This window comes from Bombina bombina, chromosome 2 (assembly GCF_027579735.1).
Source record: "Bombina bombina isolate aBomBom1 chromosome 2, aBomBom1.pri, whole genome shotgun sequence".
In the NCBI taxonomy this organism is placed as follows: domain Eukaryota; kingdom Metazoa; phylum Chordata; class Amphibia; order Anura; family Bombinatoridae; genus Bombina; species Bombina bombina.
Window position 1 is genome coordinate 672,961,917 of NC_069500.1, and position 23,501 is coordinate 672,985,417.

At 39.4% G+C, this 23,501-nt stretch overlaps 1 protein-coding gene across 4 annotated transcripts in view; it reads right to left on the reverse strand.

Moving 5' to 3' along the window:
• Window positions 1-23,501, reverse strand: part of BNC2 (basonuclin 2) — a 994,147-nt gene that overhangs the window by 159,494 nt on the left and 811,152 nt on the right. For all 4 annotated transcript variants that reach the window (XM_053702635.1, XM_053702636.1, XM_053702638.1 and 1 more), the window contains one exon: window positions 23,101-23,203. In XM_053702635.1, the coding sequence (XP_053558610.1) occupies window positions 23,101-23,203 (103 nt within the window). The remainder of the gene's footprint in view (window positions 1-23,100; window positions 23,204-23,501) is intronic.

Below are 23,501 nucleotides of genomic sequence, written 5' to 3' on the forward strand. Positions count from 1 at the left end.
GAGGGATGGAGAGAAAGAGCAAAAGAGAAGGGTGGAGAAAAAGAGCAAAAGAGAAGGGTGGAGAAAAAGAGCAAAAGAGAGGGATGGAGAGAGAGAGCAAAACAGAGGGGAGAGAGACAGAGCAAAAGAGAGGGGGGAGAGAGGGGGAGAGAGAGAGAGTGCAAAAGAGAGGAGGAGACAGAGAGCGCAAAAGAGGGGGAGAGAGAGAGCGCGCAAAAGAGAGGGGGAGAGAGAGAGCGCAAAAGAGAGGGGGAGAGAGAGCGCGCAAAAGAGGGGGAGAGAGCGCAAAAGAGGGGGGGAGAGAGAGCGCAAAAGAGGGGGGGAGAGAGAGAGCGCAAAAGAGAGAGAGAACGCAAAAGAGAGGGGGGAGAGAAAGCATAAAAGAGAGGGGGGAGAGAGAGCGCAAAAGAGAGGGGGAGAGAGAGCGCAAAAGAGAGGGGGAGAGAGAGCGCGCAAAAGAGGGGGAGAGAGAGAGGGGGAGAGAGCGCAAAAGAGAGGGGGAGAGTGCGCAAAAGAGAGGGGGAGAGAGAGCACGCAAAAGAGGGGGGGTGAGAGAGAGCGCAAAAGAGAGAGAGAACGCAAAAGAGAGGGGGGAGAGAGAGAGAGCATAAAAGAGAGGGGGGAGAGGGAGCAAAAGAGAGGGGGAGAGAGAGCAAAAGAGGGGGGAGAGAAAGCAAAAGAGAGGGGGAGAGAGAGCACGCAAAAGAGGGGGGGTGAGAGAGAGCGCAAAAGAGAGAGAGAACGCAAAAGAGAGGGGGGAGAGAGAGAGAGCATAAAAGAGAGGGGGGAGAGGGAGCAAAAGAGAGGGGGAGAGAGAGCAAAAGAGGGGGGAGAGAAAGCAAAAGAGAGGGGGGAGAGGGAGCAAAAGAGAGGGGGGGGGAGAGAGCAAAAGAGAGGGATGGAGAGAGAGAGCAAAAGTGGGGGATGGAGAGAGCAAAAAAAAAGGAGAGACAGGTCAAAAGAGAGGGGGGAGAGAGAGAGTGCAAAAGAAAGGGGGGGAGAGAGAGCACAAAAGAGTGGGGGGAAAGAGAAAGCGCAAAAGAGAGGGGGAGAGAGAGAGCGCATAAGAGGGGGAGAGACAGAGCGCATAAGAGGGGGAGAGAGAGAGCGTAAAAGAGAGGGGGAGAGAGAGAGAGCAAAAGAGAGGGGGAGAGAGAGAGCAAAAGAGAGGGATGGAGAGAGAGAGCAAAAAAAAGGAGAGAGAGACAGAGCAAAAGAGGGGGAGAGAGAGAGAGCACAAAAGAGAGGGGGGAAAGAGAGCACAAAAGAGAGGGGGGAAAGAGAGCACAAAAGAGAGGGGGGAAAGAGAGCACAAAAGAGAGGGGGGAAAGAGAGAGCGCAAAAGAGTGGGAGAGAGAGAGCACAAAAGAGAGGAGGAGAGAGAGAGAGCAAAAGAGGGGGAGAGAGCAAAAGAGGGGGAGAGAGCGCAAAAGAGAGGTGGAGAGAGAGCACGCAAAAGAGGGGGAGAGAGCGCAAAAGAGGGGGAGAGAGCGCAAAAGAAAGGGGGAGAGAGCGCGCAAAAGAGGGGGGAGAGAGCGCAAAAGAGAGAGAGAACTCAAAAGAGAGGGGAGAGAGAGCGTAAAAGAGAGGGGGAGAGAGAGCGCAAAAGAGGTGGAGCGAGAGAGAGCGCAAAAGAGAGGGGGGAGAGAGCGAAAAAGAGAGGGGGAGAGAGAGAGCAAAAGAGAGAGGGGAGAGAGAGAGCAAAAGAGAGGTGGAGCGAGAGAGAGCACAAAAGAGAGGGGGAGAGAGCGCAAAAGAGAGGGGAAGAGAGAGCAAAAGAGAGTTGGAGCGAGAGAGTGTGCAAAAGAGAGGAGGAGATAGCACAAAAGAGAGGGGGAGAGAGCGCAAAAGAGAGGGGGAGAGAGCGCAAAAGAGAGGGGGAGAGAGAGAGCAAAAGAGAGGGGGAGAGAGAGAGCAAAAGAGAGGTGGAGCGAGAGAGCAAAAGAGAGGTGGAGCGAGAGAGCAAAAGAGAGGTGGAGCGAGAGAGAGCACAAAAGAGAGGGGGAGAGAGTGCAAAAGAGAGGGGGAGAGAGCACAAAAGAGAGGGGGAGAGAGCGCAAAAGAGAGGGGGAGAGAGCGCAAAAGAGAGGGGGAGAGAGCGCAAAAGAGAAGGGAGAGAGAGAGAGAAAGGGGTGGGACCGCTGTACTGCAAAAAATGGCCTGTGTGAACAGGCTTTAGGACTAGTTACATAATAATAGAAATTGGACACCTTTAAGAAGTGGAATGTTACATGTATATTAAATAATGTAAACAACATCAATATTATTATGGCTTCATAGAAAGGTACCTAGAAGTGGAATGTTACAGTTTTAGAACATGTATTTAAAATAATGTACTAATTCATACTTTTCTATATACCATTATTCCCATAGTATAGTATAAAGTGAGCTGTGGTAATGAAGTATACTTCTTAACAATGTCACAGACAGAGAACACAGCTATTTATTTTAATCAATATTTTAATTGTTTGGTCTTTTCTATGTAAAGGAGAATTATGTTGGAAAAAAAATGTTAGAGCATGTAATTACTGCATTGCACTGCAGCTCCCAAACAGGGCTTTGAGCCAATCAAGACAACCAGCAGTCACATGCAGCCACCAATCACCTTGCATTTCCTGCTTGGTAAATGCAATGCTTGCAGCTCATAGCGGGACTTTACCTATGTTTTGCAGCTCATTAGCAGGACTTTATCTATATGTCTAATATATTTGCAGTTATGAAGGATCTATAATGCAGAAAAATTATTTTTGAAATGTCCTTTTTACATTAGAATGTCACTTTAAAAATGTTTATCCCAGTTTTACCATCATGCTACAACACTAGCTAACTTCATAACCAACGATTTCAATGCTTACCAAAATCTGTTGTTCTGCTAAAATTGTAATTATAAAATGAACACAGTATTTGTAAATGGTTTCTTTTATTAATGAGTATTTTAACATACTTGTCTCGGCAAGTGTTTGAGCGTGCTCTTTTTAAGGTGTTAATTATCTTGCAGGCAGCCTAGTGTTGTCTTTTGCAGTTGCTTAGTCACATTATAAGTCGTCTCCCATTCCTTTGGAAGCTTAACACTTTATTTCTCAAAAATGTCTGCATACATTAAGCAAAGTGTCAACATCACAAAAGCAACAATGTATTATGTAACAAGTTATCCTTAAACTAGAATAATCGCCCCTAATAATAAGAATTGTGGGTCACAATATGGTTTTATTTCATACTTCTCTCTCCCTCAGCAGCTGTTTAGCTTTATCCTCTTTCCCACCTTCATTTTCACCCTGTATGCCTCTCACTCCCTCTCATTGATGTTTTGTTCTTTGTACCTTTCTCTATTTCAGGCCTCTCTTTCTGCCTCTCACCCAGCCTGTTTCCCTCATTATTCTCTCATCATTATTCTTGTTTGTCTCTGACCACTACATCTGACTTTTGGTGTTTTACTCCCCTGTATTCGTGGATCCTGCTTCGTCCTCTCTGTGCCACGTGTCACCTACCCTACTGTGACTGTTCCCTTCTCCCATTACCAGTTAAAATCACTGTGTCTGTTGTGTTAGGTGACCTACACGTTCTAGTCGTTTCATGGTAACCCTTTCACGTACACAGAATTCTCTAATTTAATAGAGGACATTCACTGTAAATCCATAAATATTTTTAAATAACAATACAGAATTGCTGTCATATGTAAACATAATATGCATTACAAGCTAGGAAATGTTCTGCAGATCATGACTATCCCTCTTGTGTGCTTGTGTCTCTTCATTTTCTCTCATTCTGCTAATTTCACTCTCCAGCCTACACAGCTTAAAGGGACATTAAACACTTTGAGATGGTAATATAAAATTATACATCGTATAGATATAAAATATATTATTTATTTTGTCCCCTTTTCCTGTAATTCCATTCCGAAATTGTGAGCGTTACAGATCCTGTTAGAAATGGAAGTTCAGAACAATGTTACATTCCACACAGTTATTGGCTGTAATCTCTAGTGACCTATTTATAACTTTCTCTGATTGGCCACAACACACAAGGTAACCTAAGTTACAACACGACAGCTACCATTCTTTTATAGATACTAAAATTTTACACCTGTTTAGTCAATATTTAAACAGCTAATGCAGGGGTATCAAGCTCATTGTATCCAGGGGCCACTGGCCAAGTGTTCTTCTCCCATAGGGGGTGACTTGACTGAATTTTCTGGAACTGGATATTCTAGAAACTGGAAGTGACATTTACCCAAGTAGTAGTGCATGGTAGGAGCTGTTGTCCACAATAGACAGACACAGTGCATATTTATCTGGCGAGTGCCAAGTGAAGTGATCATTCTGGAACTGAATAAAAAGTGACATCAACTTGTTACACCTCTTAGAACATAAAACAATTGATGGAGACAAATTCATAATTTACCTAATAAACAAGGGAGAGCCAGATTAAACTATCTTGAGGGCTGCACATGGCCCCAGGGCTGGTACTTTGAGACCACTGAGCTAATGAAACTAAACGATAAAGGGACATTCTAGTCAAAATTAAACTTTTATGATTCAGATAGGCCATGCAAATTTGCTTTGTTCTTTTGGTATTCTTTGTTGAAAGCTAAATCTAGGTAGGCTCATATGCCTATTTCTAAGCCCTTGAAGGCCACCTCTTATCTCACTGCATTTTTAAAGCTTTTTTGCAGCTAGTGGTAATTCACGTGTGCCATATAGATAACATTGTGCTCACTCCTGATGAGTTATTTATGAGTCAGCACTGATTGGCTAAAATGCAAGTCTGTCAAAAGAACTGAAATAAGGGGCAATATGCAGAGGCTTAGATACAAGGTAATTACAGAGGTAAAAAGTATAACAATATAATCGTGTTGGTTATGCAAAACTGGGGAATGGGTAATGAAGGAATTATCTATCTTTTAAAACAATAAACATTCTGAAGTAGACTGTCCCTTTAAAGGAATAGAAAGGTCAAAATTTAAATGTGCATGGGTGCATTTTAATTTTAAATAGAAGCATGTTTGCAATATATATCCATTAACAAAAATGTTCCTAGTAAAAGTTATTACTGTTTTTCAGTGACATAGACACATATGCTGTGAGGGTCTGTGCACCAATATTTGAGCTCAGAGAGCTGGCAGTGGTGTGTATTGTGTTTGTGAAGACTTATTTTGTGTCACAGACCCTCACAGCCTATGTGTTTATGCTGCTAAAAAACAGTAATAACATTTACTAGAAGCATCTTTACTAATGGAGGTATTTTAAAAAAATGCTTATATTTAAAATTGAAATGCACCCATGCATTGTGACGTACAGAGTTTATCCAACCTTGCACAAGTCACCTCTTTATCACAGAAAGGGCTAAGTGACCGTTTGTCACAGTCTAGCCACTCCAGGCAAACCTGTGACAGTTCAGTGGGTGCAAGGGTTAACAAACACTCTCTCATCTGAACTAGACCGAGAAAAATGTCCTCCCCTTAAATGCCACCCACACTAAACTATCTCTGCTGCCACTACCTTAAGATTTTTATATGGGAAATCCTAAAGAAAACCCAGACTAACAGATAGAAAATCCCAAAACACAATCTGGCAAAAATCCATCTAAAAAAACACAGTACTGTTACCACCAGTCTTTTCAGCAAAGTGGTTCAAGTATTAGACAAAGACAAAAACTTAAAGTGCTATGAAAACCAACAATTGGGATTTAGACAGAGTATGCAAGTTTGAACAACTATCTAATTTACTTCTTTTCTCAATTTTTCTTTGTTCTACTGGTATATTTTGTTGAAAAGCAGGGATGTAAACTCAGGTGCCTGCCCATGTCTGGAGCACTATATGGCAGCAGTTTTGCAAACTAAATAATTGGGTTAATTTCCCCTTAATAAAAGAACATTTATTATGAACAAAAAAGAGTCATAGTTCATTTATATAAAAAAAAGGAGTTAAACACATTTACACAAAAAAAAATAAGTGTTTTTTTTTTGTTTTTTTTTTAATAAAAAAAGGAGTAAAAAACAGAACCTAATACAGTACTAGCTTAGATATCTATCCCAATGGAGCTTGGCAAGGAAAGATAGGCACTTACACAGTTTTTATGCAGCTTCCTATGTAGAATGGCAATATTATTTTGCTAAAATCACAATTAAATAAAAAAAACTTGAGGTCAGGTTTCTGACCAGGCCCCTTCCAGTGGGCAATGAAAGTAGCCACCCCTTTTTATATCGTAAAACCACATTGCAAGCCCTGGCTGAAGTTATAGAATAACTTAGATTAGTTATGTAAATACAGTACACATACACTTATAAGAAATCCCATTGTGACATCATGAGGATAATTTTGATAACAAACCAGACATATCTGTCATATTTGGTCGTCGAATAACATAAAATTGATTTAAACATTTCTTAAGATTGCCTAGAGTGTCACCTCTGATCGACCTCAGGTTAATGTCTTGATAGGGACACTGTTTTCTGTCACTTCGTGTTGACAGGTTGGCCCATAAAAAACATTCTCCTGAGAAAATCAGATTGCACCTAATATCTGGTTCTCCAGATGTAGGTAATAAAAAACAAACATTCTACCCAAAAACCTTGTCTACTTTTTAGATAGTTCTGATAAGAAGTTGTAAGTAGCAGACATAGAAATACAGAACATAACAAGAAAAGAAACAAAATTAACCCCTGACATTCTAAAATCGGGAGGTCTTCATGACATGCACATTTCAATTTTGACCTTTCAATCCCTTTAAAGCATATTTGGTATCACTTTAAGAATACATACTATTCTCTATTATATGATTAAAGTGATGTTAAATCCAAGTGTATAACAAACGCTACGATTCACCATCACTAAAAATAAACTTTAGTTTCTGTCATCATGTACTAAAAAAACGCTGTTAAACTCACCCTGTGTGGTAAGTATATTGCTAACTCAGCGCCTCACGCCGCCCACGGCACAGCGCTCTTCTTCAATGAGGTGATGTTTCCACCTCTAAACCAATAGCCGTGCGTGTCAACTGACATCCTAGCACAGCTAGAGGGGGAAACATCACCTCGTTTGAGAAAAGCGCTGTGTTGTGAGTGGCGAGTTAGCGATATACTTGCTGCACGGATAGGGTGAGTTTAACAGCATTTTTTTTTGTAAATGATGACAGAAACTAATGTTTATTTTTAGTGATGGTAAATTCTAGCGTTTGTTAAACGCTTGGATTTATCATCTCTTTAAGGCCATGTTATAAGGGATTTTGTAATCAAGCTTTAAAGTAAAACCTTGTTTAATGGTCATGAGTTGTATTCTTGGAAAATTCTGAAGGCACTCACTCAAGTCTTCCTGCTTTTCCCACTGCCATACAAATGCATACAGCATACACTCTTCTGTGATATATTTAAAAGGGCAGTCAAGTCAATATTAAACTTTCCTGAATCAGACAGAGCGTGCAATTTTAAACAACTTTCCAATATAAATGTATTATCTAATTTGCTTTGTTGAATAGTATACATATGTAGTCTCAGGAGCAGCAATGCGCTACTGGGAGCTAGCTGCTGTTTGGTGGCTGCAAATAGTTCCCTCTTATTATTGGCTCACCTGATGTGTTCAGCTAGCTCCTAGTAGTGCATTGCTGCTCCTTTAACAAAGGATGCCAAGAGAATGGAGCAAATGTAATAAAATATATAAATTAAAAAGTTATTTAAAGTTGTGCTCTATCTTAATCATGAAAGAAAAAAACATAATTTATGCTTACCTGATAAATTCCTTTCTTCTGTAGTGTGATCAGTCCACGGGTCATCATTACTTCTGGGATATTACTCCTCCCCAACAGGAAGTGCAAGAGGATTCACCCAGCAGAGCTGCATATAGCTCCTCCCCTCTACGTCACTCCCAGTCATTCGACCAAGGACCAACGAGAAAGGAAAAGCCAAGGGTGAAGTGGTGACTGGAGTATAAATTAAAAAATATTTACCTGCCTTAAAAACAGGGCGGGCCGTGGACTGATCACACTACAGAAGAAAGGAATTTATCAGGTAAGCATAAATTATGTTTTCTTCTGTTAAGTGTGATCAGTCCACGGGTCATCATTACTTCTGGGATACCAATACCAAAGCAAAAGTACACGGATGACGGGAGGGATAGGCAGGCTCTTTATACAGAAGGAACCACTGCCTGAAGAACCTTTCTCCCAAAAATAGCCTCCGATGAAGCAAAAGTGTCAAATTTGTAAAATTTGGAAAAGGTATGAAGCGAAGACCAAGTTGCAGCCTTGCAAATCTGTTCAACAGAGGCCTCATTCTTGAAGGCCCAAGTGGAAGCCACAGCTCTAGTAGAATGAGCTGTAATTCTTTCAGGAGGCTGCTGTCCAGCAGTCTCATAAGCTAAACGAATTATGCTACGAAGCCAAAAAGAAAGAGAGGTAGCGGAAGCTTTTTGACCTCTCCTCTGCCCAGAGTAAATGACAAACAGAGAAGACGTTTGTCGAAATTCCTTAGTTGCCTGTAAGTAAAATTTTAGAGCACGGACTACATCCAGGTTGTGCAGTAGACGTTCCTTCTTTGAAGAAGGATTTGGGCATAAAGAAGGAACAACAATCTCTTGATTGATATTCCTGTTAGTAACTACCTTAGGTAAGAACCCAGGTTTAGTACGCAGGACTACCTTATCCGAATGAAAAATCAAATAAGGAGAATCACAATGTAAGGCTGATAATTCAGAGACTCTTCGAGCCGAGGAAATAGCCATTAAAAATAGAACTTTCCAAGATAACAACTTTATATCAATGGAATGAAGGGGTTCAAACGGAACGCCCTGTAAAACATTAAGAACAAGGTTTAAACTCCATGGTGGAGCAACAGTTTTAAACACAGGCTTAATCCTGGCCAAAGCCTGACAAAAAGCCTGGACGTCAGGAACTTCTGACAGACGTTTGTGTAACAGAATGGACAGAGCTGAGATCTGTCCCTTTAAAGAACTAGCAGATAAACCCTTTTCTAAACCTTCTTGTAGAAAAGACAATATCCTAGGAATCCTAACCTTACTCCAAGAGTAACCTTTGGATTCACACCAATATAGGTATTTACGCCATATCTTATGGTAAATCTTTCTGGTAACAGGTTTCCTAGCCTGTATTAAGGTATCAATAACTGACTCAGAAAACCCACGTCTTGATAAAATCAAGCGTTCAATTTCCAAGCAGTCAGCTTCAGAGAAGTTAGATTTTGATGTTTGAAGGGACCCTGTATCAGAAGGTCCTGTTTCAGAGGTAGAGACCAAGGTGGACAGGATGACATGTCCACCAGGTCTGCATACCAAGTCCTGCGTGGCCACGCAGGTGCTATTAGAATCACTGATGCTCTCTCTTGTTTGATTCTGGCAATCAATCGAGGAAGCAACGGGAAGGGTGGAAACACGTAAGCCATCCTGAAGTCCCAAGGTGCTGTCAGAGCATCTATCAGGACTGCTCCTGGATCCCTGGATCTGGACCCGTAACGAGGAAGCTTGGCGTTCTGTCGAGACGCCATGAGATCTATCTCTGGTTTGCCCCAACGTCGAAGTATTTGGGCAAAGACCTCCGGATGAAGTTCCCACTCCCCCGGATGAAAAGTCTGACGACTTAAGAAATCCGCCTCCCAGTTCTCCACTCCCGGGATGTGGATTGCTGACAGGTGGCAAGAGTGAGACTCTGCCCAGCGAATTATCTTTGATACTTCCATCATAGCTAGGGAGCTTCTTGTCCCTCCCTGATGGTTGATGTAAGCTACAGTCGTGATGTTGTCCGACTGAAACCTGATGAACCCCCGAGTTGTCAACTGGGGCCAAGCCAGGAGGGCATTGAGAACTGCTCTCAATTCCAGAATGTTTATTGGCAGGAGACTCTCCTCCTGACTCCATTGTCCCTGAGCCTTCAGAGAATTCCAGACGGCACCCCAACCTAGAAGGCTGGCGTCTGTTGTTACAATTGTCCAGTCTGGTCTGCTGAATGGCATCCCCCTGGACAGATGTGGCCGAGAAAGCCACCATAGAAGAGAATTTCTGGTCTCTTGATCCAGATTCAGAGAAGGGGATAAGTCTGAGTAATCCCCATTCCACTGACTTAGCATGCACAGTTGCAGTGGTCTGAGGTGTAAGCGTGCAAAGGGTACTATGTCCATTGCCGCTACCATTAAGCCGATTACCTCCATGCATTGAGCCACTGACGGGTGTTGAATGGAATGAAGGGTGCGGCAAGCACTTTGAAGTCTTGTTAGCCTGTCCTCTGTCAGGTAAATCTTCATTTCTACAGAATCTATAAGAGTCCCCAGGAAGGGAACTCTTGTGAGTGGAACGAGTGAACTTTTCTTTTCGTTCACCTTCCATCCATGTGACCTTAGAAATGCCAGCACTAACTCTGTATGAGACTTGGCAGTTTGAAAGCTTGAAGCTTGTATCAGAATGTCGTCTAGGTATGGAGCTACCGAGATTCCCCGCGGTCTTAGTACCGCCAGAAGAGCACCCAGAACCTTTGTGAAGATTCTTGGAGCTGTAGCCAATCCGAATGGAAGAGCCACAAACTGGTAATGCCTGTCTAGGAAGGCAAACCTTAGGTACCGATAATGATCTTTGTGAATCGGTATGTGAAGGTAAGCATCTTTTAAATCTACAGTGGTCATGTACTGACCTTCTTGGATCATAGGTAAAATTGTCCGAATAGTCTCCATCTTGAACGATGGAACTCTTAGGAATTTGTTTAGGATCTTTAAGTCCAGGATTGGTCTGAAAGTTCCCTCTTTTTTGGGAACCACAAACAGATTTGAGTAAAACCCCTGTCCCTGTTCTGATCGTGGAACTGGATGGATTACTCCCATTAACAAGAGCTCTTGTACGCAGCGTAGAAACGCCTCTTTCTTTGTCTGGATTGTTGACAATCTTGACAGATGAAATCTCTCTCTTGGAGGAGAGTATTTGAAGTCCAGAAGGTATCCCTGAGATATTATCTCTAGCGCCCATGGATCCTGAACATCTCTTGCCCAAGCCTGGGCGAAGAGAGAAAGTCTGCCCCCCACTAGATCCGATCCCGGATCGGGGGCCCTCAATTCATGCTGTTTTAGGGGCAGCAGCAGGTTTCCTAGTCTGCTTGCCCTTGTTCCAGGACTGGTTAGGTTTCCAGCCTTGTCTGTAGCGAGCAACAGCTCCTTCCTGTTTTGGTGCAGAGGAAGTTGATGCTGCTCCTGCTTTGAAATTACGAAAGGAACGAAAATTAGACTGTCTAGTCTTGGCTTTGGCTTTGTCCTGAGGCAGGGCATGGCCTTTACCTCCTGTAATGTCAGCGATAATCTCTTTCAACCCGGGCCTGAATAAGGTCTGCCCTTTGAAAGGTATATTAAGCAATTTAGACTTAGAAGTAACATCAGCTGACCAGGATTTTAGCCACAGCGCCCTGCGTGCCTGAATGGCGAATCCTGAATTCTTCGCCGTAAGTTTAGTAAGATGTACTACGGCCTCCGAAATGAATGAATTAGCTAGTTTAAGGACTCTAAGCCTGTCCGTAATGTCGTCCAGAGTAGCTGAACCAATGTTCTCTTCCAGAGACTCAATCCAGAATGCCGCTGCAGCCGTGATCGGCGCAATGCATGCAAGGGGTTGCAATATAAAACCTTGTTGAACAAACATTTTCTTAAGGTAACCCTCTAACTTTTTATCCATTGGATCTGAAAAAGCACAGCTATCCTCCACCGGGATAGTGGTACGCTTAGCTAAGGTAGAAACTGCTCCCTCCACCTTAGGGACCGTTTGCCATAAGTCCCTTGTGGTGGCGTCTATTGGAAACATTTTTCTAAATATCGGAGGGGGTGAGAACGGCACACCGGGTCTATCCCACTCCTTAGTAACAATTTCAGTAAGTCTCTTAGGTATAGGAAAAACCTCAGTACTCGTCGGTACCGCAAAATATTTATCCAACCTACACATTTTCTCTGGTATTGCAACTGTGTTACAATCATTCAGAGCCGCTAACACCTCCCCTAGTAATACACGGAGGTTTTCCAGTTTAAATTTAAAATTTGAAATATCTGAATCCAGTCTGTTTGGATCAGAACCGTCACCCACAGAATGAAGTTCTCCGTCCTCATGTTCTGCCACCTGTGACGCAGTGTCTGACATGGCCCTAATATTATCAGCGCACTCTGTTCTCACCCCAGAGTGATCACGCTTACCTCTTAGTTCTGGTAATTTAGCCAAAACCTCAGTCATAACAGTAGCCATATCCTGTAATGTGATTTGTAATGGCCGCCCAGATGTACTCGGCGCTACAATATCACGCACCTCCCTCTGAGCGGGAGATGTAGGTACTGACACGTGAGGCGAGTTAGTCGGCATAACTCTCCCCTCGTTGTTTGGTGAAATTTGTTCAATTTGTACAGATTGATTTTTATTTAAAGTAGCATCAATACAGTTAGTACATAAATTTCTATTGGGCTCCACTTTGGCATTGCAACAAATGACACAGGTATCATCCTCTGAATCAGACATGTTTAACACACTAGCAAATAAACTTGCAACTTGGAAATACAATTCAATTAGAATAATATTAAAACGTACTGTGCCTTTAAGAAGCACAGAAGATCTATGACAGTTGAAAATTAATAAATTGAAACAGTTATAGCCTCAATCCTTGTAAACAACACAACTTTAGCAAAGGTTTAATCCCATTAGCAAAGATAACAAATTCTGAAAGCAGGAAACAAATTACAGAATAAACGTTTTTTATCTCAGTCAAACTATAATTCTCACAGCTCTGCTGAGAGAAATTACCTCCCTCAAAATAAGTTTTGAAGACCCCTGAGCTCTGTAGAGATGAACCGGATCATGCAGGGAATACAATGAGTTGCTGACTGAAATATTTGATGCATAGTAAAAGCGCCAAAAAACGGCCCCTCCCCCTCACACACAGCAGTGAGGGAGAACAGAAACTGTCAGAAAACAGATTAAGCAACTGCCAAGTGGAAAAATAGTGCCCAAACATTTATTCACTCAGTACCTCAGCAAATGAAAACAATTTTACATTCCAGCAAAAACGTTAAACATAATCTCTAGTTATTAAACAGCTTTATGTATTTCTTACAGTGTAATTCTAGTGAAGTACCATTCCCCAGAATACTGAAGTGTAAAGTATACATACATGACATTATATCGGTATGGCAGGATTTTCTCATCAATTCCATTGTCAGAAAATAAAAACTGCTACATACCTCTATGCAGATTCATCTGCCCGCTGTCCCCTGATCTGAAGTTTACCTCTCCTCAGATGGCCGAGAAACAGCAATATGATCTTAACTACTCCGGCTAAAATCATAACAAAAACTCTGGTAGATTTTTCTTCAAACTCTGCCAGAGAGATAATAACACACTCCGGTGCTATTTTAAAATAACAAACTTTTGATTGAAGATATAAAACTAAGTATAATCACCATAGTCCTCTCACACATCCTATCTAGTCGTTGGGTGCAAGAGAATGACTGGGAGTGACGTAGAGGGGAGGAGCTATATGCAGCTCTGCTGGGTGAATCCTCTTGCACTTCCTGTTGGGGAGGAGTAATATCCCAGAAGTAATGATGACCCGTGGACTGATCACACTTAACAGAAGAAATATGGATTTCATATCCCTTTAGTATTTACATCAATATAATTGAATACCTAGGTGATGTATACGGTTATCTTCTAATTTAACAATGCAGAAAAAGAACTGAGAAAATGACAAAATGTTCTTTTATTAAAAATATTCTCAGGTTTAATTGTAGTATTTACAGAACATGCTTGGAAAGTCACTACTTTCATATCAGCTGAAAATACATCTATTCACTTAAACTCTAGATCAATAGCTGACATAGTCTAAAGTAAGTTAAACCATGACAGAAATGTCTGCTAAAAACACTCTGCACCCATTCAGAATGCAATCTTTAATGTTTATTTTTTCAGTAATAGCTCAAGTACAAAAAAACATAATTTTCAAAGAGCTCTAAGTTGAGCCATGGTCTACAAATCTGCCAATTTTGGTGGAAAAATAAACTGGTTAATTTTGTAAAAGTTATGCTTTTCATACCTCAGGAACAAGCATACCAAATTAGTTAAACAAAGAAAAAAAATCACACACAAACGTCTAGTCTTTTTTCTTTTATAGAATTAAATTGCTCTGCATGTGAATCAGTGAGCAGCATGACCACGGATTAAAAAGTCAAATTTTGATCTTGATGCCCAAAGCTTTAGAAGAAGTGCTTTGCGGATAACATGGCTTTATCTGACTTTTTATTCTATATTTCGTCAAATCAATCAAAAGTATGTTAAGCAGATGGTTTGCTTCCAGAACATTAACCTATCACAGGTCATATGATCAGGTGGAAGGGAGCCTAGAACACATGTTCAACCAAATTCTGTTGCAGGTCTTGGCAGGGTGAACATGATTAAAATATAACTGTTAATGTAAAAGGACAAGTCAAAAGATGTTGCTACTTTGGGAAAGAAAGAAAAAAAGAAAAAGATCTGAAAATCTAACATTTTCTTGGATGTTCTATAGCAACTAGCTGAATACCAAAGAAATGACATCATTTCAGTTTATCTTTTGAGTTTGTCTTACATAGTTTGTGAAACTCCTACACTAATGAGTGATTGTGAGATGTTCAGATGTCTGTCCACGTTTATTAGTAGCCCTTCAGAAATATTCCAGAATACAGATTATTGGTAGCAGGTAATTTAAATGTAACTCAACACTATGACTATATTGACAGAAGCCACTTACATACGTAAATCTTTGTTTTTCAGGATGTTTTCTAAGGCTTACTAAAAAGTATTTTTAAGATGTATGTGCATACAAATTAAATATAATTAAAAATGACTAAGTGGGGGTCTCAATGACATCTTTCAGTATTATTTTTTTTTAGTCAGTGATCTCTTTCCAAGCAGCACACTTTAGACAGCTGCAGTGTTTATGTAGCCGACAGCAGAACCGCAGTTTGTTCACAGACGTGGCTGTCTGAATTTTTTTTTCCCTTGCTCCTTTATTTATTTTTTTTAAACAAAACTTTGAACCCTATCCATCTTTGACACACTGCCTCTTCATTTAATAACTATCGTGTTTCCCCTTGTCTCCTGTCTTCTTTTCTTTGAGGCATCTGCGCACTCAGCACCTCAAGATAATAACACATAGCGAAAACATAAAAGCAGCGGCATTAATGTAATTGTCTGTCTCTTCTTACCCTAATCTTTTTTTTTTCTCTCTTCCTTTCAGTTTTGATGGTCTCTGTGACACCTGTTTCTGTCTTCTCTGATCCTACGACAGCTTTTCTTGCTGACAAGGTTTTTGCCTGAGCAAGATTCTTTCAGAAAGAAGTATAATAAACATATGAAGAGATGCTTGATAGGCTATCCTGCTATTGATCAGACACTGAACATGAAGCATGGGCCCAGCACGGGGACTTTTTTTGTCCTTAGGAAATACACCCTGAACTAACACAGGGGATTTGATAGAATCTCAAGAGACTCATGGGTTAATCAGCTAATATGTCTGTAGATTATTCAAAGTTTTTAAATCTCTATCACTTCGATTTCTAAGAGGATATGTTACAGGTCTTAGGGCCCAATGATCAAAAGTTTGCAAGCAAAAACCTGAAAAACCACATTTAGCCTTTGAAGGGAAAATCTTGGTACAATTATCAAAGAAAATGGTCTGTCCCTGCGAGTGGCAAGCTGTGTCCCATAGAAATAATGAGAGTTCTCTGCTACGTAAAGGTTCTCAATTGAACTCTAAACTATGCACTAATGTTTCCCAGCAGCTTCACAATTAATATAAAACATTTTTACTTAACTTTTTTTTTAATGAAAACTTTTACCATGCAGACATCCCAAGTCTACTGGAAGCTCCGGGAGTCTCCCGTATTGAAATAGCTGCTCCCTGACGCCCGCAAATCAATTGGACTATCCCGGAAGTTCAACCTACGGCAACTAACCAATATAATTATGGTAATTTCTTCATCTAGTAACAGAGCGTGCATAACATTTTTTTTTGTATGTGATGACATCACACAAAACAAACCGTAATGCACGCTCTGTTCGTGGCCGTGGAGCAACCTATGCCTGTAACAGAGGTGAGGGTGTCTTGTAATGGTGAGAGAAAGGTAATCTAAAAAATTATGTTTTCTAGTTCAGTTTTACAATTTCTGCCATGAGCTGTACAAAGTGTGGATAACATTATATATATATATATATATATATATATATATATATATATATATATATATATATATATATAATACATATATTATATATAAAAAAATAAATAAATATATATATATATATATACAATTTGGTCAGGTAACAATTTAAAGGGACATTAAACCAACTTTTTTTTTTTTTTTTGGGGGGGGGGGGGGGGTGCACAGTAGCCGGGGAAACCACCTCCCTGAAATGAGTTTTTGCAGGTTGGGATGTCTGACCATGTAATTGCTTCTTTTTTTCTTTTGCTTTCAAGGTCTCCTAGTAAACCCTTCACCTTCAGTAACAGCTGTAAATAATGTAAAGATGTTCTAAGACTACTACATAGCTGAAACAAACATTTAGGAGATGCCCTTATGTAGTTCCACTGCAGAGTCAGTCTATCCACTGCCCAGTCACATGTGCTATGGAACACACACAATCACTATCATCCAATGAAACAATACAATACCATTAGTAATTTTTAGCACACAAAAGACCCCTTTATCTCTGTGCCTGAGAACTAAGCTTTGAAAGAAACACTTATGTGATCTCCCCAGGACTGATTTAATAGGCACACCAACCGGCTGATTTTTCTGACCACCCAACTAAAATTGAAACGGAAACAAGCTAATATTAACATTCTTCAGCATTTGTTCATTAACAGTAAATACATTTATGTTTAAAGGGATAGTCTAGGCCAAAATAAACTTTCATGATTCAGATAGAGCATGTAATTTTAAACAATTTTTCAATTTACTTTTATCACTAATTTTGCTTTGTTCTCTTGGTATTCTTAGTTGAAAGCTTAACCTAGGAGGTTCATATGCTAATTTCTTAGACCTTGAAGCCCACCTCTTTTCAGATTGCATTTTAACAGTTTTTCACCACTAGAGGGTGTTAGTTCACGTATTTCATATAGATAACACTGTGCTTGTGCAGGTGAAGTTATCTGGGAGCAGGTTATTGGCTAGACTGCAAGTCTGGCAAAAGAACTGAAAAAAGGGGCAGTTTGTAGAGGCATAGATACAAGATAATCACAGAGGATAAAAGTATATTATTATAACTGTGTTGGTTATGCAAAACTGGGGAATGGGTAATAAAGGGATTATCTATCTTTTAAAACAATAAAAATTCTGGTGTAGACTGTCCCTTTAATTATGCAATAAATTTGTGCCTTGGATAGCTTAAGTAACATTTACAAATAACAGAAACATCTAATAATATTGCTAAGTATACCCGGCTACCTCATCCTGCTATTGTATCAGATAGTATGTGCACATGCAGTAAGGATTAACAAACAGAGCCTTTAAAGGATATTGATTTCCACCTTTGAGAACAGTCAAAGCACTATGTTACATGCTATGACAGAAGAAGCAGTATATTAATGATTGATATTTGTATGTAAGAAAGTAATGAAGACTTCCTTAGGGATAGAGAAACAACAGAAACCACCTTAAAATCTGTTATATTATGGGGACTTTAGAATATTTAGATTTTTATGCATGTTATGTTTTACTTTTTGTTTGTTTAGTAGTTTGTCACTTTAATACACAGTGAGCTGTTTTATAAGGGACATTACACACTAACTACATGTCATGCACCTCTCCTTAATTATAGGATCTGCCATTATGGAATCAGGTTACACTGCAGGTCTCTGACGAATTGCTGCACATGTGCAACCAGGTAAGCAATGAAATGCAGTGACAACTAGATTTCAACATGGCAGCACCCAAGGTTACAGGGAGGCAGGGAATAACCTCAATACTATGCGTATAAAATGTAATTAGTATTTAAAGGGACACTGAACCCAGTTTTTTTCTTTTGTGATTCAGATAGAGCATGCAATTTTAAGCAACTTTCTAATTTACTCCTATTATCAAATTATCTTCATTCTCTTGGTATCTTTATTTGAAATCCAAGAATGTAAGTTTAGATGCCGGACCATTTTTGGTGAACAACCTGGGTTGTCCTTGCTGATTGGTGGATAAATTCATCCACCAATAGAAAAGTGTTGTCTATAGACTGAACCAAAAAAAAACTTAGATGCCTTCTTTTTCAAATAAAGATAGCAAGATAACAAAGAAAAATTGATAATAGGAGTAAAATAGAAAGTTGTTTAAAATTGCATGCTCTATCTGAATCACAAAAAAAAAATTGGGTTCAGCGTCCCTTTAAATATCATACCATTTGTTTGGTGAAGTATAGTTAGGACTACAGTTTGTACAATGTTGTTAAATGAAAAGCTGCGGATGAGGGTAATAAATAAGTGTTGCTTTATTAATCTTTGCATATCCCTGTGAATGACATTATATGTCCCAGAGGTCACCCTCAAAGTATTACAATGTCTCTCATTTGGAAGGGGAGTCAACTTTAAATAACAAATTGCACACAAAGCCTAATAGTATTGTCCAATTTTTGTGTGAGAGTGTGTCTGGGACAGGGAGTCTGGAGGGCAGTTATAGAACCTCAATGGGCAGTTCTGGCATCTAAAGGTGTAGTTAGAGCGGGGCTGGAAATGATGTAGCTATATTTGTGCAGGTTGGGTGTGTGCACCGGCAATCTCTATTTCCTGTTTGTACACAGTTTAAGTTCGCAGAACAACTTTTTTCTTCTCCCCTCGTGTGTTTCAATAAATATCAATATAAAATGTTATGTTTTTCTCAGTTTTCTTAATTCAATGCACTTCTTTCTACAAAGCTCTCAAAACTTATTGTACCTACAGACAAACATATTTTGTGCATACTTACAGTGCTTTTAAAGTGCATGTTAAGTCAACATACTTGCTCTGCATCATTGTGTGTATTTTCGAAAATAATAGTGAGTTTCATTCATCAAAATCGCAACATCGAAATCTAAAAAGAAATAATTAATACTTTGCCTTGTATTCTTATCGGCAATTCCTCCGCCCACATTATTTTCATGATTGACAGTTCTATTTAGAACTATTTTCCTTTTCCCCGGGGCGTCAGGCCAGTTGTTACCTACGTCACAAGAATCTACTGCGCATGTGCAAACTACTCGATGACGTTACCACCTCAATTTGCGTCCGCGATTCGCGCATGCGCGATACGTCGCCGGAATAATTTATTCATTCAGTATTGTCATGCTAATAGTAAACGCATGCGCAAATGAGAGCCCGGATCGTGAACGCGATTAGTAGCGAAGTCATTGAATGGGCGTTAGATATTACAATGATGCTGGGGGAAAAACCGGAAGAAGACGGTTGGGAGGAGTTCAATGCATAGAACGGAGATAAGTTTATATATAAAAATAACGATAAAGAAAATTTATTTTGCACTGAGATTATTGCGGTTTGACTATTTATAATATTGGGAATAAGTAGGTAACAATTAATTAGAAAAAACTTACATTCACTTTAATTAAATACATTACACACTTTTTCATTCAGTGTTTATATGAGGTGGCAGATAAAAATGCAGTCTTGGTCCTATGGTTGCAACAATCTTATATTTTTTTCCTATGCATGCATTAATTACAGACATCAATCATTAATAATATTCAAGGCTGTTCGACCCTATCAATTAATGCTCATTCCAGTTTACCACAGCTGAGCAAGTACAGAATTCCTAAACATACATATTTTTTTTTTTAAATCAAACTCTCCATTGCTAACTATGAGGGTGTAAATTAAATTAATTAGTGACAACCGCAGGAAACGCCATAATTATTGCAGCAGGGAACTGGTATTTGTATTCATGTAGACATTTCAAACAGTTTCTGGTTGAAAGAGGGAGGTGTAGAATAGTAATCGGATTCGATTGGGTGCTTTTTAACATTCAGTTGCAATTGTCTTGTGATTCAATCGGCTATGGCTTTTTCTTAGCAGTTAAAAACTATTTAAAAACAAAACAAAAACAAACGTCGGTCAGCGTCTCTAAAAGACATGCAGCAGTCCTTAGACACTAATTTAGAAGCCGGTGCACAACACACGGCAGATGAAATGCTCCCTTGACTTGTCTTGCTGAGCCATCAAGTGTAAGAATCTGACAGGTATCACAATGCTTCCACCAAGCAACGAACAGCAAGTCATTAGGAGAAGCGCGGCTGTTTAGAAATCTACATATGGGATACACATCCCACATCTATTTGAGTGACTACTAGAATTTTTAACATCTTTACACACTTGGTTCTTCAACAATTTCATTTTCCAAATGGCAGAAAGAGAAAAAATTGCCAACTTTTTTCAGTTGTTATTAAAGCGGGTTAGTATATTGACTAAAAAGTGTCCAAATATATTTTCTGGGGGCCCCAAACAGGCAAATATTTTAAGAAATATTTCTCTTAGGTAAATGTAAATAAATTTAATAGGCACAAACTGTTTTATTAAAGGGACATAATACTCATATGCTAAATCACTTGAAACTGATGCAGTATAACTGTAAAAAGCTGATAGGAAAATATCACCTGAGCATCTCTATGTAAAAAAGGAAGATATTTTACCTCACAATCTCCTCAGCTCAGCAGAGTAAGTTCTGTGTAAAAAGTTATACTCAGCTGCTCCCAGCTGCAGGTAAAAATAAAGAAGAAATGAACAGCAGCCAATCAGCATCAGCAGTGCTGAGGTCATGAACTCTTACTGTGATCTCATGAGATTTGACTTAACTCATATGAGATTTCATAGTAAGCTTCCTTTACCTGATTGGTGAAATAATATGAGAATTCACGATGCTCATCCCCTAAGCTGTCCCAGGACAGACACACTAAAATGCTGCTTAGAAATCCTTTACAATGGGAGGTGGCTACTGAGGAACTTTTGAGGTAAAATATCTTTCTTTTTTACATAGAGATGTTCAGGAGATATTTTCTAGTCAGCTTTTTACAGCTATGCTGCATCACTTTCAAGTGTTTAAACATTTGGGTTTTATGGCCCTTTAAGTAAAATTATTGGTAAATTGCTGATTTGTACTTATCTATCTATCTGAGCAGTATAATATATGTATATTTTGTCTTTCTTAATAGTGATTTTATGCTGCTCATTTAACAAGCAGCAATACCCTCTTTGATGAATTTAAAGGGACACTGAACCCAATTTTTTTCTTTTGTGATTCAGATAGAGTATGCAATTGTAAGCAACTTTCTAATTTACTCCTATTATCAATTTTTCTTTGTTCTATTGCTATCTTTATTTGAAAAAGAAAGTCCAGAACCTTGGACAGCACTTGTTTATTGATGGATGAATGTATCCACCAATCAGCAAGAACAACCCAGGTTGTTCACCATAATGGTCCGGCATTTAAACTTACATTATTGCTTTTCAAATAAAGATACCAAGAGAATGAAGAACATTTGCTAATAGGAGTAAATTAGAAAGTTGCTTAAAATTGCATGCTCTATCTGAATCACAAAAGAAAAAATTTGGGTTCAGTGTCCCAAGTATGTATGCAATTAACCAATAAAACTAAATGTTTATACTTTTTTTGTCTAAATCTGTCCCAGTTTTTCTTTTGGTATTGTAAAAAAATAAAATAATACTTTGTTAAACGTTTAGGCCTAGTTCCCATTGCTGTTGCAAATAAACTGGTGGTAACATAAAACATCTCAGTATACTTTATTAGACATACTTGTTACCACATGTTTACACCGTTTACAACAGTAATGGAAACTAGGCCTTATTCTTGAAACACCTTGCACTGTCAGTTGATGAATTAAGAATTTGTGTAAAACTATTGCTATGTAAACATCAAAGGGGTAGTTTTATCACAGTAAAACTGGCACCTGTAACCTCCTAAAGGATACACTATACATAGAAACCATATGCTGGACCCATAGTGACTTTTTTCATCTGTTATGTGCATGGATAATTACATGATGACTGCATGAGCCTTGTCAGATAAAATTTCTTCAGGGGTTAAAAAGTGACATTCTTTTCTGTCCCATAACATAGCCTTAAACAGTATACACCAATGTTCATATAACTGCATGTAATAGACAACAAAATAAAGAAGAGTATGTACAGATACTGATCTAAAAATCCAGTATAAAACCTTGTAAAAACTTACTTAGAAGCTCCCAGTCTAGCACTGTTGATGAGGTTAGGCTGGGACACCCACTGAAAGGCACTGAGAAAGCAGGAAGAGCAGACACTCCCCCCCCCTCCCCTGCATATGAAAAGACCCATTACAAAAACAGGAACAAGCAAGAGTCTGTAGACTTGGGTCTACACCTGATACTTTGGAGCTTGGTTATGAGTCTGAAAATCAGCATAATGTTCTTAAAAAATAAGCGAAACCATATATTGTTACAAAAACACTCCCAGGTGGGCTGTATAAATGGATCATCTACAAAACATTTAAGCAAAGAGAAATCTGGTGTACAGTGTCCCTTTAAGGTTGCAAAAGAAGCCACATGAGGCCTATGTGTCATAAATTGCAAAACACTCCCCTAATATCTCATATGACTGTCCTGGGTGGCCACTGCAGCCATGTTGTTCCTGACAGCTATGAGTTACACATGCTGCAGGGATGAACATGAATAGTTATGCTGGACAGCATATTAATAGTGCTACTGGACATCAGTATTCATGTTCCTCCCTACATGCCCTACAGCATGTAAAACTGTTCAGGAAAACATGGCCGAGGTGGCAACTCCAAGCCTCGTTGTAAACTTTGCAGCAGTTAAGCATTTCCTTCCCTCACATGATACTATGATTTTTACAACCACAACTAATAATCTATTTAATTTTCTAATAAAAAAACCCACTAATTATTCTCAGTTTCTCTATTCCCTTTGATATCAATCACTTCCTCATAAAAACTGTAAACTATAGTCAGTTTTTATTTTGCATTCAACAAAAGGATAAAAAAACAACACACACTTTGTTCTGAGCTCACCTCAGGCCTAAGAAAAAGTTTTGTTTAGTCAGAATAATGCATCGATCCCTTACCGTGTGCCACCCAGCCATGTTTACACTGGTCACAGGTTCTCAGGTTAATCTTCCCAGGTTGGAAACATTCGCATGTGCAATTTACAAGTGTACATCGGATGGCCTACAAAGGAGAGAAGGAAAGCATAAGATTAATCGATCCATATGTTCACATCACAATTTATGCTTTGAAATGCTCAGCTGTTACAATATGCATGAGTTTGTGTAGCCTAAAAACTATACTCTCACTTACTCTCTACATTTAAGTAATGCACTTGTGGTTGTTCAGGCTTTTTTGTGGATATGAATCTATATTTTACTGCATGCACTATTCAACACATAATTTATAATCACCACTAAATCTAACAAATGCATTTTCCGAATCACACAATGAGCTGCCCAGTGCACATATCCTGTTAAAG